This window comes from Ascaphus truei, chromosome 10 (genome assembly GCF_040206685.1).
Source record: "Ascaphus truei isolate aAscTru1 chromosome 10, aAscTru1.hap1, whole genome shotgun sequence".
Lineage (NCBI taxonomy): Eukaryota > Metazoa > Chordata > Amphibia > Anura > Ascaphidae > Ascaphus > Ascaphus truei.
This window is the reverse complement of record NC_134492.1, coordinates 48114311-48131284: the sequence shown is the minus strand read 5'-3', so window position 1 is coordinate 48131284 and position 16974 is coordinate 48114311. Positions and strand designations below refer to the sequence as shown.

The 16974-nt window shown below is 35.9% G+C and overlaps 1 protein-coding gene across 1 annotated transcript in view; it reads right to left on the bottom strand.

Annotated features, from left to right (window-relative positions):
* Positions 1-16974, bottom strand: part of BRINP3 (BMP/retinoic acid inducible neural specific 3) — a 642890-nt gene that overhangs the window by 226455 nt on the left and 399461 nt on the right. Inside the window, exon 4 of the mRNA XM_075616874.1 lies at positions 14430-14620. Coding sequence (XP_075472989.1) covers positions 14430-14620 — 191 coding nt within the window. The remainder of the gene's footprint in view (positions 1-14429; positions 14621-16974) is intronic.

Sequence of the window (16974 nt, the reverse complement as noted above, 5' to 3'; positions counted from 1 at the left end):
GTGGAATATTACTAAAGATCATACACCATGTGGTCCCTATGTAAAACAATTTGAAAATGGTTACATTTTGATACCACGGAATACACCATTAAAAGATCAGAAGCTAGTGTTTTCAATGGTATAGATATTGACATTTTATCATGTAGTAAAAATCTATGTTTGGGAGTATAGTAATGTATGATATACTCCCAGGTTAAAAGTACAGACCACTATACAAATTAATAGTGTAGGATATATATACAACCAAGATAATGTTTAGTTTTAGGAATAACACAGAAACAAATATAATGTGTGGTCTATTTATTCAACCTATTATTTATGTTTTTGTAACTCAAGTTATTTTAAACTTTCTATTTAAATTGAAGAGTGTATGGGATGTATGTGTGAAAAGTAACAATCTTATTTTAAGTTTAACATTATTATTGCCACATGAAAGGAAAGAGAAAAGAGACAGAACAATTGTTTGCTGTAAGCACAGTACTGTTGATATCTGTTATCTTAGTTGCAGGAGAACTTACACTCTGTTACAAAAATGATTATGAGTGGCTAGCATAACAGTTCCAAAACTGTGTAAATGTATTCTCTGTCAAATATCCTAGGCCTGACAGCAATTCACAAAAAGAATAAATAGATATTTGTAACAGTTGCCATGAGACAAATGAAATGATGCCAAACACTTTTCTTTTCTCATGCAAAGTTTAAATTAAGTTGTCATATTTCATATTCTTGCCTATAAAGTACACAGACACAACAGTAAAGATCATGTTTAACTACGTTTTATAGAAATACAGTTATGAAGTCTTTTATATATTGAGGTAAAGTTTAAAATACAAAAAAAGGGTTTCTTCCTTTAATTATAAAAATTTAATCAGGAGAGATTGATGAATGGGGCGGGTTAATACAACATCCTGAAAGGAGGGCTTATGCTCCCAATGAAGGAAATTTGGAATATACAGTAAACACTGAATTTTAATTATGAAGTATAATTCAACAAGATACGTGATTTCTCATATTCTAATCCATGACCTCTTTGGAACACATCTGATCAATGTTATGCAATAACGTAAATTAAATTTTATTTTATCTTTTGATTTTAAGAAACAAACTGTCTACATTTTATACTATGTTTCTAGTAATAATCTTTTTCTGTAACCCAAGCACTGTACATTTTGTATATTAAATCTAAGCTTTAATAAGTAATAGTTTGGTTTCTGATTGAACTGTAACGTTTGGTAGTGTCCTTTACATTTTCTGTCACATTTTGCTACAAAGGGAAATTTTTTAAGTGCATAGATTTCATAATAAACAGAGACCAAAATGCTCTGTACGTATATATATTCCAACCCTTTGGTTGTGGCAGCGGATTAAAGATATATTGTGACGTATTGAGGGTATATATTATTCATTTAATGGTCTTTTGCTGTGCGGAAGGTTAAAAATGGGTCAGCTAGATATCTTTGTGTATTAACACTTGTTGAATATAAAAGGCACTTGCTCACAGGTGTGCCATTCATGACAAATGGTATATTGGGATGGATTGAAGGTAGATATTATTCATTTGAGGTACCTTTGTGGAAGGTGAAAAGTGGGTCAGCTAGATAGCTGTGTATTACGCTTGTTCCATATACAGGTAACAAGCTCACTGGTGTTCCGTATGTGACAGTGTCTAAAAGATCTAACTCTATATGTACAAATCCACCAGTACAAACCCAAGGAATGGATTGTTTATTTAGGATTTGGGAAAGAAAAAGATGGTGGGACAAAGCTGTTGCATGTTATTATACATCCCATTGTATTGCTATTTGATGTTACGCTGCACATGTTTAGCATGATTTTATTTTTATTATTACCAATGTTTTCATTTATTGGTATTACAAAAATCCTAATTGCTGAATCACATGTCCCAGAAACATTTTCTATTTTTTAGAGGTGATTGAAAATAGATTTCTATTATTCAAAATCAATTTTAGCCTTATGGACTCTATTCTGCTCATGTCATTCAATTTCCATTGTGTCTGTTAAAATCTATTTTGACTTGTCAGAAATCATTTTTTTTTTAAGAAAGTTGTGAAATCTGCAGACTTGTAGAAAATATAAGAACAAGGAAAAATGTTATAAAACATTTTTGGTACAAATGGAGCCCATCAAGTCATTTCCAAGGATAATAATAAGTTATTGCCTAATTTTCTTTGATTATTGCTTCATACTGACAAAGACATGCATACTGTAGCTTAATTGATAACTAGTTAATAAAAATAAACCGGCGCCAAAAGGAATGAAATTCTGACCAAATGTAGTCCAATTCAAAGGGTTGGGATGAGTTCCATAGAAGTGTCCTCAATGCAATCTGGTCCTAAGCAGAGCGGCTGTGCTCTGTATCATGTAAGACCGAAGATGTTGTTGAAACTCAGAGTTTCTAGGTTCTTGCTTTGCTGCTCTCCAGAGTTCTTTGTAATTTCTTTAACTTCTCCCAGCGTGGGAGTCTGAGATAACCTAACATCACAGGTGTCTGCTGCTTTCTTTGCATGCAATGGGCTATTAATCAAATCTTCTGCTGCTTCTGCTATTAACCCCTGGGATGCTGGAAGCTCTGGAACAGATCCTTGCTCACAGTCTGATACATCCTGAGGAGGAAAAGATCTTTTAAAAAGTTCACCTTGGAGTCCACTGGCCTGTAACTCACACCTTGTCACAGCTGAGAGCAGAGGATTCTGGGTATCCCTGGGGTTCTGAGCCCTCCGCAGAGAGCTGAGTGTTTTCCTCATGATGCAACAACATCTTCGGTCTTACATGATACAGAGCACAGCCGCTCTGCTTAGGACCAGATTGCATTGAGGACACTTCTATGGAACTCATCCCAACCCTTTGAATTGGACTACATTTGGTCAGAATTTCATTCCTTTTGGCGCCGGTTTATTTTTATTAATTGTGTATTTTTTGGTTTGTGTCACCTATTGTTCCTGGCAGCCTTTGCCTTAATAATTTAGGATTTTATATATATTTATTAGTCGTTTAATTGACACTAATTTTTGTAATTTTAGCAATAGCGCTGTTCCCACTGCCCTTCCCCTTTATTTAATTGATAACTAGGAAATAGCTATATGAAGCTTGTTTTAGAATACAGTAGATCTGTCAGAGCGAAGAGATCCATTCAGCACAATTGGAAGGATGTTGATCCAAGGAGTAATCTGATTGCAATTTTTTGGAGTCAGGAAGGAAATCATTTTTCCTCTTATGAGATATCATTGGCCTCTGTATGGAGGCTAGTCCACAAATCCACTACACTTTCCCTTAAACAGTATTTGTTTACATTTGACCCAAGCCTGCCACTCTCCATCTTCAGAGCGCCTCTTACTCAGGACTTATGTTTCTATGAAATATGATTCCCTCCTGTTGATACCGTTTATTTTCAGTATTTGAAAGTTTCAATCATATCCCTCCTCTCTCATCCCTTCTCCATATACTTATACAATACATAAAGAAGTACTTTAGTATTTCCTGATCATTTTAATGATGTCGACAATACATCATTTATGTATTTCTTCTTTGTACAATCTCTAATCTCCATATGGAGATACAGGGTCATAAAAATTGAAAAATCCAGATATAATATATGCATCACGTAATTCCATCATAACTCTTATTCCAAAGCACACAATAGTTGATTTTAGCAGACATAATCAATTTACTTCAATATTTCACTGCCTGCATAGCATGTATAACATTTCAGTTTTAAGATATATTCGTTTTATCTGGCTAGCACTGCACAGATCATTTCCCCCAATAGATTTTAGCCTAAATAATAGTGACATTCTGGAGTATATTTTAAAAATAAACCATCTGCAGTGCTGATATACAGTATATATATATTTTTTCAGTAGAAGTCAATTAAATGGTTCATTAAGCCAGAAAGTTGTAAATAAATCCTCAAACAATAAACAACGTGTTTCTTACTGTATGTATACCAAATTATAAACTCATTATATAAAGAAAAAACCATATTCTAAACTTTGAACTTGCATTTTACTTATTAAATAAAGAAATGAGCAGCTGGGGATTTTCTTTTTTTACTATTCTCCAACTTCATTAATGTTAATTTAATAAATTAACAAATGTATACAATTAAATAGGTATGGTACATATCTGCTAATATGATATTGTGCATGTGAAAAATGTAAATGTTTGTTAGGATGATTTTAGCAGAGTTAAATTACTATACATACTGCAATTTATATAGGTTTAAAACTTCATCACATAGCAAGATACTATAATTTCCTCTTTCTGTCAGGTAAGAATCATATATTAATTTTATCTCAAAAATTCACTTGTGTAACCATAAAGGTATTTTCTTCTGTTGACCCAGCCCATTATCCAAAGACCTACAGTGATGACACAGACCAAATAAGTTTGAGTGAATTGGACAGACCATTTACCTAGTAACATTAAAATGTTACTATTGTTCCAAAGCAGGTCCTGCTATGTAGTACAAAACAAACTTTCTGTACCATTCTTTGACTATAAATGTTTTAATCTGTGTGTCCAGGTATAGAAGTCTGTCTCCTTGTCTTGCTGTCCGCATACAGTCCTTTTGTGTGCATCAAGAAATCATATTTTCCTCAGGTCAGCTCCGTAGTGGGTAAAGGAAATCTCTGCAGTCCTCCTTCTCCTTATGTAAGCCCAAATGTGAGCTAAATAATCTCTCTCCTGGTGCTCACATCAGGCATTTCTAAAAGTCCTAATCAGCTAGATGGAGTCTACTAGATTGCCTGTGTGCAATTAACCAGCACACTGCAGGATTTAGAGGCAGTTTCTCTCAAACAGTGATATGTCCCTGTTACACTGCCTCTGAAAAAAATATATAGCAGTGTATCTGCCCGTGTTTGCCAGAAAAGTGCTTTCAAGGCTCAACCTAGGATCTGAGTATACTGGTAGTAAAATTGTAATACAAACCTCCTCCCCTGTGCGCTCCCTAAGACCGTCCGGTCTGAGCATAGAGTTAGTGAAAGCACAGACAGGGCGCCGCAGCAGTGTTCAGGCAAACAATCTCAGTGCGGTCTCAATAGTCAATAGTCTCAATAGTGCAGCCCTGCAAATGCATGTGTGATCTCTGCCGACACGCGCATTTCGCGTGAAGACGCTTTGTCAAGGCACGTTTTTAGTGGTTTGATTTTTTTCATTGATCTTAAAATACTTTTTGGAAAGATTGCAGCTGTAAGAAAAACAGTGATGTAGTGTTGAGAATGAGGAAAGCAAAGGCAAGAAGAATTCCAAATAAGCGGCACAGGCCACAGACCGCAGAAAAGAAAATATGCTTTCAATAATCATTTTGACTGTACATTAAACTACAGTTTTTCTTATGCAGTGAACTGAGTAATCAATTAGTTCAGTAGAAAAAGTATTGAGAAACAAATTAATATATCACACATATAATTCACAATTGGCTTCTCTCACAAAATATGCACAGTCATTTTAAATAAATATTTTCTATAGGAGTGCTATCAGGCTTTGACTTTATAAGTGAAAGCAAACATTAATAATATGAGTGCACACCGTTAGATCCATTTTGTGTTTCTTTTATTTTCTGCATTGAGCATTCAATGTATATTTAATAACATTTTCTTACCTCATAATTCTGTTCTATGCTGCATAAAGTCTATAATGCATATTGTAATGCTTTCATACAGTATTTCTTAATTGAAAACATATTTTTTTTATATCATCTGATCAAAACATATAGTCCTATTTCTTCTCATTATCTGTGGTACATGTACAAACTCAGACTCTTTTTCATCCTTGACTGACTTTCATATTCAGGGTGATCTTATGTCTATCCCAAGCATTTTTGAATGACATTAGTATACCTTATGAAAGAAAGCAGTTACAATTCCAAAATGACAGTGGTAAAGGTTGATTTATTAAGCAATTCTTAGAAAATCTCTATGGCAGCGTCCTTTTATGACCTCAATATCTCTCCAAAAACAGGAAATCAGTCAAAAATTATGTTTACCAGCTGGCCGCTGAGCTTTGTTGGGATTGTACTAAATCTTTCTGATTCTTCCTTAGAAACATTGCTAAGATACGCCCCTTTCTATGTTCCAGTATCACTAAAACACTAATTCTCACTCTTGTTCTCACTCATACTGATTACTACAATAATCTTTTATCAGGCCTCACACCGCTCTTCTTTACAAACCATTCAAGATGCTATTGCTCGAATCATCGCCTGTTCTTCTAGACTAGGGGTCTCCAAACCAGTCCTCAAGAACCGCACACAGGCCAGCTTTTATGGATATCCCTGTTTCAGAACAGGTGGCTCAAGCAGTGGCCCAGTCAAGCACTGAGCCACTGATTGAGCCACCTGTGCTGAAACAGGGATATCCATAAAAGCTGGCCTGTGTGCGGCTCTTGAGGACTGGTTTGGAGACCCCTGTAATCTAGACACATACTGTATCTGCTTCTGACCTTGTGCTCTTTCTCCCTGCTGGCTTTCTACAGTATTTATCTGAATAAACTATAAAATTATCCTACATTCTTTTAAGGCTCTACACTACTCTGCACCTCCAAATATCTCAACTCTGATCTCTCATTAAACCCATACTTGCCTCTTATGCTAAACCCAAGGCTGTCTCATCTTTGAACCTTTTACCTCTACAGAACCTTTCAATAATCTCTCCCTATCTATGGAACATATTTCCACTCACTATTCTTCAAGCACTTTCACTATCCACATCCAAAGCCCAGCTGAAAATTCACCTCTACAAACTCCAGATGCTGTAAACTCCCTGACTAAACTTTTACTCTACTTTTACACTTTAACTCTACTCTATCTGTTACCCAAAATACCCCTTAGATTGTAAGCTCTTCGGGCCAGGGTCTCCCTTTGCCTTATGTTGTCATTTACCGGTTGCGCCTATCCCAATTGTTTTTTACTTTATAGACCTTGTATTGTAAATGTTTAAAGTCCGGCATACATTATTGGCGTTATATAAATACAATTATAATTACACACATATTGTACATTTTGAGTTATTGTTTCCAAGCTTTTCCTAAAGCAGACAAATATTTTCTTAGTTTATATCAGGATATCTAATAATGTTAGATATTGATATTGTTTGAGTAAAACTCTTTTCTGTATCACTCTTATGGGCCTTTTCTATAAGCCACTTATCGGCCAAAATGCCTACTGCTATTCAGTAAGCCTCGATAAGTGGGCGATACAGGCATGAATCACCAATTTTTTCAGCCGTCAAACAAAAGATCGCTGGGTGAACGTTGATAAGCCACTTGTTGGCAGGTTCTTAAACTCGTGCAAGTTTAGTAGCCTCAATTAGCTCAACGCTAATTGCAGCTCTAGACTGGCGAGTTTCTCCCAAAATCTTGACGCCAGGAAAAGTTGGCGTGAGGCTGGTGAGAAGCTGCTGAGAGGTGGCAAGAGAGGACTTAGAAAAAAATGCATTTTTCCTGCATCAGATTCATGCCAGGAGTCTCCGGAGCTGGTACCCATTAATATCAGTACCGTGACCCCCAGCATGAATCCCATGCAGTAAAAAGCTATTTACAGGCAACTTCATTAGACGCAAACCATTAAGACAATGAAGGGGTTAACTACCACTGCCATGTTTATTGTGGGTAGCGGGGGTGGGTGGAGGTGGTATTTGGCCATTGGTGGGTGTTTAGGCCTTACAGGGTGGTTGCGGGTGGAGTTAACCCCTTCATTACCTTATCAGTTAATAGCGCTAAGGTAATGAAGGGGTTAACCCCTCCCACTACCCACCCGGTAGAAATAAACACCCATCAAGGGCCACATGCTAACTTCACCCATCCTCGCTACCCACAATAAATATTTTAAAACACAACATCCCTACCACCCACCTCCTCTACCCCCAACAACCCCCTCCCCCAAACACACAGTACAGTAATGGGAGAAATTACTATTATCCAGATATGCATAATAGTGCATTTGCCCATTATAAAATAAAAAATTAGCCAGCCAGCATTAATAAAGTAAATAATACGTTCAACTTACCCCTGTCATCATGAAAGGTGACCTCGTCAGCATATTGCAGGTCCATGTCCTCTGATGCCAGCCAGAAAACAAGCGGTTAATAATCGCTATAGTAATTAAGTGGTTAACCCCTGTCCCCCGCTTCCCACCCGGGAGGCCTAACCACCTTCCCCGGCCCCACTATACCCACCCTGTAACCATTGATTGGCACAATGGTATATTATACCCATATAATATGGGCATGATAAGCCACTATATCACTCAATGGTCAACCTAATACAAATAATTAAGGCCAAAAATACACAATAATCAAAGAAATACACAAGCACCTAAACACCCCAACAATAAAATAACTAAAAAGCCTCAACTACACATCAATTACATTAATCTATCAATAAAACAACAAAAGAATTTCATTTATGTTATTCCAAAACATAAGAATACAAATAAATAAACATCTATCCAACCAATCAATAAATGAAATAAAACCAGTAGCCAACAAATATTAATTAATTTAAACCAGTAGCCAAAAAAACAAATAATTAATTTAAAACGCTAACCAATATTAAATGTCCTAAAAACAAGCCATCCAAATTGCTAACAATTTAATTCAAACAATAAACTGAAATCGAAAAAATAGCAATCAATAGAAAACAAGCATTTTCCAAAAAATGCATTGGCTGTCACTGTATTTATCTGTACCCTAAAGGGGCACAGATTAATACATTATCAGTCAATTGGCAATCACAAAAATAAAAAGAAATACATAAAATTAAAAAACCTGAAAATAAGACATTTACATACATTCAATATTTTACTTACCTTTAGAAGTCTTCCCCCTCCGACTCCCGACATATCTGGAAGCTCTCGACCCGCGATGTCATCACCGGCAATCCATCTCATCCACCTTGAAGATCAGTAACAGGTAACAAAAATCTTCTTTCTTTATTCTTCTTTCACCTTCTTCTATCTTCATCTGTCATTATTTTCTTCTTTTATTCTATCTTCTATCTTCATCTGTCAATCTAAATCCCCATGGTAATCCACAATGGATGTTGTCTCGTCGTCTTCTTGAGCTAAAATGAGACGGAACAGGCCTTTAATAGGTCCTGTGACGTCTCATTTTATGGTCAGATGGTACAGCTCCAATCCGATTGGATGCTGTATCATGTGTCCACCTCTTTTTTATAAGGATGTGACGTCATCTCCAAGGGAAGTACGTCACATCCTTAAAACCACAAGGCTATATCATATGTTATTACAGCCGATAGGGTTTAAGACAATCCCATTGGTTGCTGTACCATGTGATAGGTCACATTAGTTCAAAAGGTTGTGACATCATCCCTTAAAGTGACATTAACCCTGATGAAGTATCTGTGGATACGAAACACGTTGGAAATAGATTGTCTGCTACTCTCTCTTTTTTTTGCTGTAATATCTATATTACCTATTTGGCTTTTTTTTGCTATCAACTATTGAATCCACTCAAAAAATGAGGTCGAGTGGTGTATACCAACCACAGCTGCGGCCTAATACAGGTGATCAAGCCCTTTCCCATCTCCATGATGGTGTCACGTGTAGGCTGCCGCTGAGATTCAGGAGCGGGTGCATTCCCTAACCGGATCTGATCCATGTCCAATGGGCAGCTGGCGTATGCTTGCAGTGACGATTAAGAGGTGAAGTGCTATCTGAGGCTGAACTTACCTTCCTACTCTTGGAGTTTGAGCTGTGTGTACCGTTGAGCCGAGAGGGGGTGTCTTATCTATTGGCGCTGTCTTCCTTCAGAGTGTGCACTATTACAACATTGACTCTTTAATTGGCACCTACTTCGAAAGAGCAATTCTTACATGGAATATCTGGTAACATTGTATCGATTTCATGCAACACTATGTTCCATGTGGCACTATTGTGTGCTTTTTATTCATTAAACAAAATATATAAATATATATATTTTTTTTTGTTATGCCTTACTAAAATCTATTATGTGAATTTTTGGGTAAGGTAATGAAACTGTTTTAATATACATTTTATCACTAGTGTAGATGAGCAAGAGGTCTCCAGCGCAGAACCTCGTTGATTTGAGGTCTGGGGATTCCCTGCTTTCCGAGATACAGGCCCCGTTATGGGTTGCCGGTATCTCCTATGCATTTTATTCCCATGATCACGAGACATTTACATGCATAGGAGATACCGGCACCCCATAACGGGGCCTGTATCTAGGGAAGCAGGGGGTCCCCAGACTGAAATTAATGCGGTTCTGCTCCGGATATCCCCTGCTCATCTACACTAGCATTAAAATGTATATTAAAATATTTTGACAGCTGGCGAGATATGCGCATGGAGAGGCGGCTCTCTCTGTGCAGCTGGAAGTAATCGCCGGGTGAGCCCTTTTGAGAGAGGTGATCATCACGTCGCCGGCTACTCGCCCGTTTTGGGAATTTTGCTATCACAGGTAATTGAGGCTTTCTGAATACCATGATAGCAACACTCAAAAAACTGGCGGCGTAAACGTCCCGGCGATTTTTTTTATGACGGCTTATAGAATGGGCCCTTTAGATACTAAATAGGGAGCATAGCATTTTTTTAATAATGTTTGTGATGCATTTTATCTGTCATTTGAAGCACACTGTAGACTTTTAGTAGCTATTTTATTTTAAAAATGCACATTACTATTAAAAAGCAGTCAAACAAAATTGAGTCAAAATGAAACAGTACATTATTTTAGTACCAATTTGATGATAACATGTCATTTTATAACAGACAATGTACCGTGTGACTTTTATAAAATGTAAATTCAAAATGAAATATTATGCAAAGAAAATGAATACATAGAACTCCAAAAAATTTGTAATTCATATGCGACTATAACTAAACATAGACACCTACTGTATTGCTGATTGTTAAATAATTTTTTGTGCAATCTCTTAATAGACATAACATTTACTCTAATTATTGTTGGCATGTAGGATACATTAGAAACCATAAGGTGTGGGAGAATTATATTTTCTAGATCTTCCAAACTGACTTTTAACAACCATTTATTGTTGATGAATGAGACATTTCGTTTTATATTAACTACTAACAAAAAACTTTTTTTTTTTACAAAATTTATGATGATTTTTTTTATAATACACAGTAACATACAGTAAAGAAACTATGGCATATAATATTATGATTTGTAGCATAACCTTGAATTTAGTAGAAATAGCTGTGTCAGTCCAGTTGTGATAGTGCAGAGTCAATGAGTACTTTAGTATTAGGTGATATCTTTATTAATATCAATTGTTAGTCCAAATAAAAAAGGTACAGCTCAACCCCGTTTTAACACGATTCATTAAAACTCGAATCCGCTTATACTGTAACGTGATGCAAGCGTGGCTCCCAATTTTTGTATTTATGAATACTTTACAACACAATTATTGGTGTCTTAAATACTTTATGGTACAATGCATACAATTGTACATTATTCTGAACGCGATCCGCTTATAACGCGATGTGATTCTTTGGACCCTAAACACAGCGTCATAACGGGGTTGAGCTGTATCACCTAAAACTCAAGTACTGTACTCATTTACTAGTATAACATTCTAAGATAATTCAGAGAGAGGTCAGTACTGGTGACTATTGGACTTCAACATGCACAGATGAGAGGAGAGAAGGAAAAGGGGCTACTGTATATGAATGAAACTTTATATAGTGGTAAAGTGAACACAGGCGCAAACAAATAAAAAGTGGACACTGTTAATAAGTGACTAATTGAAAACTTAAATAAGTGAGAAAGTGATAGTAATAAGTAAATACAGTTTCACCCCTTCTCTGGAACCCACTGGAAGGGGTAGTCTTCACTCTTCCCCCATAGTAACAGCAAAACACACAAAATCCTAGGGGAGCATTGGGGAGAAACAAAAAAACATTTAAGTGCAGCAGAATGGCAACGTGGAAATAAAAGCCTCCAAATGACTTGGCTCTAATGAATTGACTACTCACCAGATGTAAGAGTCAAATAGGCAGTGTTGACTCAAACAGTCAGTGGCAGATGGGTGCAGTTTTCCTCAGAGTGGATTAGGTGAGGACCTGACTGTTTGAGTCAACCCTGCCTATTTGACTCTTACAGTACATCTTGTAAGTAGTCAATTCATTAGAGCCAAGTCATTTGGAGGCTTTTATTTCCACGTTGCCATTCGGCTGCACTTAAATGTTTTTTTGTTTCTCCCCCATGCTCCCCTTGGATTTTGTGTGTTTTTATGATTGAAACTTTCACATACAGGTGTACTGTAGCAAGCGTTATTACTCTCGTTAACGCAATTTGTTGTATTACAACAACTGGATTATTTAACAAGAGATTAACGACAGAATGGTAGAGCACACATTATATCCTTCATGTAAGTCTTATTTTTCACATTATTAGTCGTGTTAATGCACACTACTGTAATAGGAGTAATAAAACCTGCTACATCTGTATAGCAATGGTTTAAAAATGGTACAGGAAGGAACCATAGTTCAGAAAATGAGAAGCTCTAGAACAAGAGGTCATGCTCTAAAGCTGGAGGTGACAAGCTAAACATGAGAGGAAGTACAGTACTTTGCAGAAAGGGTGGAGGATGCCTGGAATAGCCTCCCAAGGAGATATCGCACATTTACACTGGTACTGTAGAGGCTAATACAGTTAGGGAATTCAAAACAGTTTGCAATAGTCATACAACTTTTTATATGAGATAAATTACTTCCAATCGATGCACATTCACCATCTAAATTGATGTCCCTATATTTATCTATCAAATAAATTTTTTTTTTTGCCTTATTATATGTTTTGATATAATGTACTCTCTTTGTACAGTCACTATTACTTTCAATCAGGTATGATTCAATGTGCAATAGTTTGATTAAGAGTTTTCTTTCCAGATACTGTACATATGATGATTTTGTTCTGTTGTACAAACCTATCTATTTTTTTGTACTGTATTTTAACTCTTTAGTGATATATGTATTTATTTTAACTTTATTATTAGGCTATATTTATGATTGACTTGCATTGATCCATACAGATCATATTTTAATCAAACAACCTCCAATGCAGTGCAATTTAATACATGATATTACTGTATATGGGATAATATACACATACAGTACAAATACATTAATGTGTTTGCACTTCAAAAAGTATTTTCCTGTGTTCCATATGTTTTTTTGGATATACACACTTTTTGTGTGCCTTTGGGAATTTTTGTATTTGTGTTTTTGTATTGATGGAGACTTACATTTGCAAATGGAGTTTCTTTTTCAACTTATTTTCACTTTCTTTTGTACTGTATAATCATCTATATAGTATCACAGGCAATTAATAACTTTGAAAATTATGTGAAGAAAAAAGTGTAAGTGCTACAGCGCTAATGCTTAAATAGTAGTGTGATATACACTCTACAGAGTAATATACTCAGTGCCTAAAAATTAGGGGGCAGCCAGGAACAGTGATAGATAAACTAAACACACAATACATACAAAAAAATATAAACCGGCGCCGGTTTATATATTTTTTGTTTGAAAATTATGTGTGTATATAAGGACACTCATCCTCACTTTGGGACACCCCCCCCCCCTCTGAGGAAATCACTCTAAAGTAACCAAACATGTTGGGACATTCCTAAAGGAGCACATAAAGAGTGGTCATAGATCACGTTACTCTAAAGCAGGCCATGCTTTAAAATATTGCGAGCATCTCCACGGGACAGCACTGCTGTTACCTTTTCAGGAGATGCCAACAAGTGCGGAAAATATCGAAGTGGAAGTCAACATTGAGTGGATATTCATCACGAGGGATAAACCCTTGGACATTATTGTCCCCAGCGGATCGCCATATGTGGAGTATTGACAACTTCTGATTGAACCATCCATTCCCCATAGCAGAGCCCTGATTACAGTCTACACCTGTTATCAGGTTATTTACCAAATGCACAATATCTACTTTTGATTGTGAGTGCAATTCTTATAGCCCTCTCATTTTAATATTTCTATTACAATTGTATTATACTATGGAGCTTGCTCCTCTGTTGTGTTTTGTAGATATCATTTTCGATGTGGTTAGAATAATTAGAAGCTGCTACAGTACATCTCCATCTCTAGAATTCAATTCTCCACGATTTGCAATATCCTTTTTTTGGAACTAATCATTTGCACTTTTTCCATTTCTGACACTTTTTGTTATTTGAAACAGGCTTCCTATTATACATCACCTATGTTTATTTTTTTATATTAAGGAATTATTCTTTTAATAATAAATGTTTCAGTAATTTGGTTTATATTATGTGTGTGTGTATGTATATATATATATATATATATATATATATATATATATATATATATATATATATATATATATATATATATGTAATTTTCTATAGCTGAACCATTAGACTTATTTTCTTACCTTTATTGCGGTGGATGCAATCTGAATATGATGGAGTCTACGAAGGGTACTGTCTCTGTCTATGAAATAAGAGGCAGCAAGTTGGTGAAGTGTTTCCAGAGTCACAGAGGAACTGTTGCTATTGGGATCATTTGCTTCTGACCTTTTACTCAACTTCCGCTTGTCCACAAAAATTGTTAGTGACTCTTCTCCTTAAAGGGAGACACAAAAGACCAAATTACACATTATGAGGACAGATGCTGTCCATATGATGTTATTAATACTGATATTGATATTATATGCTAGAAAAACAAATTATATTATGCTTCAATAGAAATAGAAAAAAAACAAGACTTACTGTATGTACAAATCACAAATTAATCAAGGATCATAATAAAATATAATGATCATAATAAAATATATATCATACTAGTAAAAACACATTCATTGAGACATACAGCATTGTACTGTACTGTGCTTTCATATGCATTCCTGAGAAAGAATAGATTTAAAAATGTATCTAAGAAAATCACTCTGTAGTGTAGGGGGAAATTAAAAAAAAATAGGATAATGTGTATCAAAGAGGAATATTTGCACTAATGAAATACAGTTTGAAAGGTTTTTAAACTGGCATGAATAGTGACGCCTGTCAAACATGTGTTCATTCCCAAAACATATCCAGGTTTGCTGCATTATTGGCCAATATAAGATCTTTCTAATCATGTGATGGTTGATACATATTTTCCTACGTAGTAGTTTGCAAAGTTAGGGTTACAGTTATCTAACCCTATTGTTGTAAAATTCAAATGAGGAATGCTGAAAAATCTCCTGAGGTTAGTCTTCTTTCATATTACAATTGGGATATCTGTGAAGATTAGAGATATGCAAAATGATAGCAAACATTCATAAACTCATTGCCGAATTTTCACTAAAATAATTTGTGAAAATAACCCTGTAATGCTTGCCAAAATAGATTGGGATAGTTTGACCCTGATGGGTATTGAGATGGGTATTGACACATGACCAATGTGCCGTTTTGTTTTATAAAAACTTTCATTTTAATTTTCAAAATGAATAAAAATGAATAAAGGGCAACATTTCAACATTTTCACAAAATGTTAAAAGTGAAAATTACACAAACGTTGCAAATATGTGAGAACTCAAACATGACCAGTTGACTTAGTTTTAATGAAGATATATGTGTAATGTTACCAAATGTACTACAGATGTAGCAAGACATACTGATCTATCAGTGACCATGGATAAAAAACTGAAATGTCGTAACACTTTATTGCATGTTGCACCACTGAACCTCGAATCAGCCTCGCTGTGCAACTCGCCGCACTGAGCCGCACTAAGCCACATGGACCTTGTTTGTGGTCAGGTGGAATTATTATTTGTGGTGTTCAAGTTCAGGAGGTGTCCGGCAAGTGGTGCACTGAAAATCTTTGCCTATGATACACTGAATGCTACAGTTTCTAAAGCAGGTGTCTGAAGAGAAGATAAAATGAAAAAAAAATGTCTCTTTGTGTAATGATCTTGTACAACTCTACTGTTGCAGTTTCACACTTTATTAAAAACCACTGTGCATTATCCGAATCTGTCTCATAACTTTTGTACTGTACTGTGCATGGCATGGGACATGGCGCTTACTCCTTGTGACACTATACCAGCTTCCAGTTATACCTATATGACATATTGCACCATTCAAGTCAGGACAGATAAGAGTGCAATTCTATCTGAGATCTATAGGGCCTATTCACTAAACTTCGATAAGTTCAGTGCATTGCCGAGTGGGATTGCGTTTTCTTACCGCACAAAAGAAATGTGTTTCAAAACGGTACTCACTAAGAAAAATCACAATTTTTTATAGTGCTGTAAAAATATCACACTACTTGGTGTTTTATTTTATTTTATTTTATCAATACTGATCGTACTACTTGTGTTTGTTTAACCTGCAGCCTGGAAGAGCTGCATCTACCTGTACAGCTCTTACAGGCAATCATGCAGTTCTAGTGTACATTTTAATAACAGAGTATTGTAGCAGGGTGTCTCATGAGATGAACCGCATTAATTTCAGCCTCGGGGACATCTGCTTCCTGAGTTACAGGCCCCGGTATAGAAGCATATACCACCTTATTGGCTGGTTTCCCTCCCTTTTTAATGACATCACATCCTTAAAAAAAATAGAAGCTGTCATATGGTACACCAACCAATCTGATTGGGGGTGTACCATTTGACACTCAAATGTGATATCAAAGGCCTTAAAAAACGCCTGTCCCGTCTTATTTGAGCCCAAGAAGACATTGAGGTAACATCTCCAGGCCCCTTTGGATTATAAAGAAGAGAAGACTGAAGAAAAGAAAGAAGAAAAGAAGAAGGAAATAACTTACGAGAGACGTCTCTTCAATCAACATACGACCATGGAATTCTTCACATCCGGCTGTTCAGCATCAAGGGTGAACAGTTGGTGCCGGAGCAGGAAGTTGGTGAATCCACCAAAAGTAAGAAACACATTGATTGTATTTTATTTCATTGTATTTCTTTTTAGGTTGCCTATTGACTG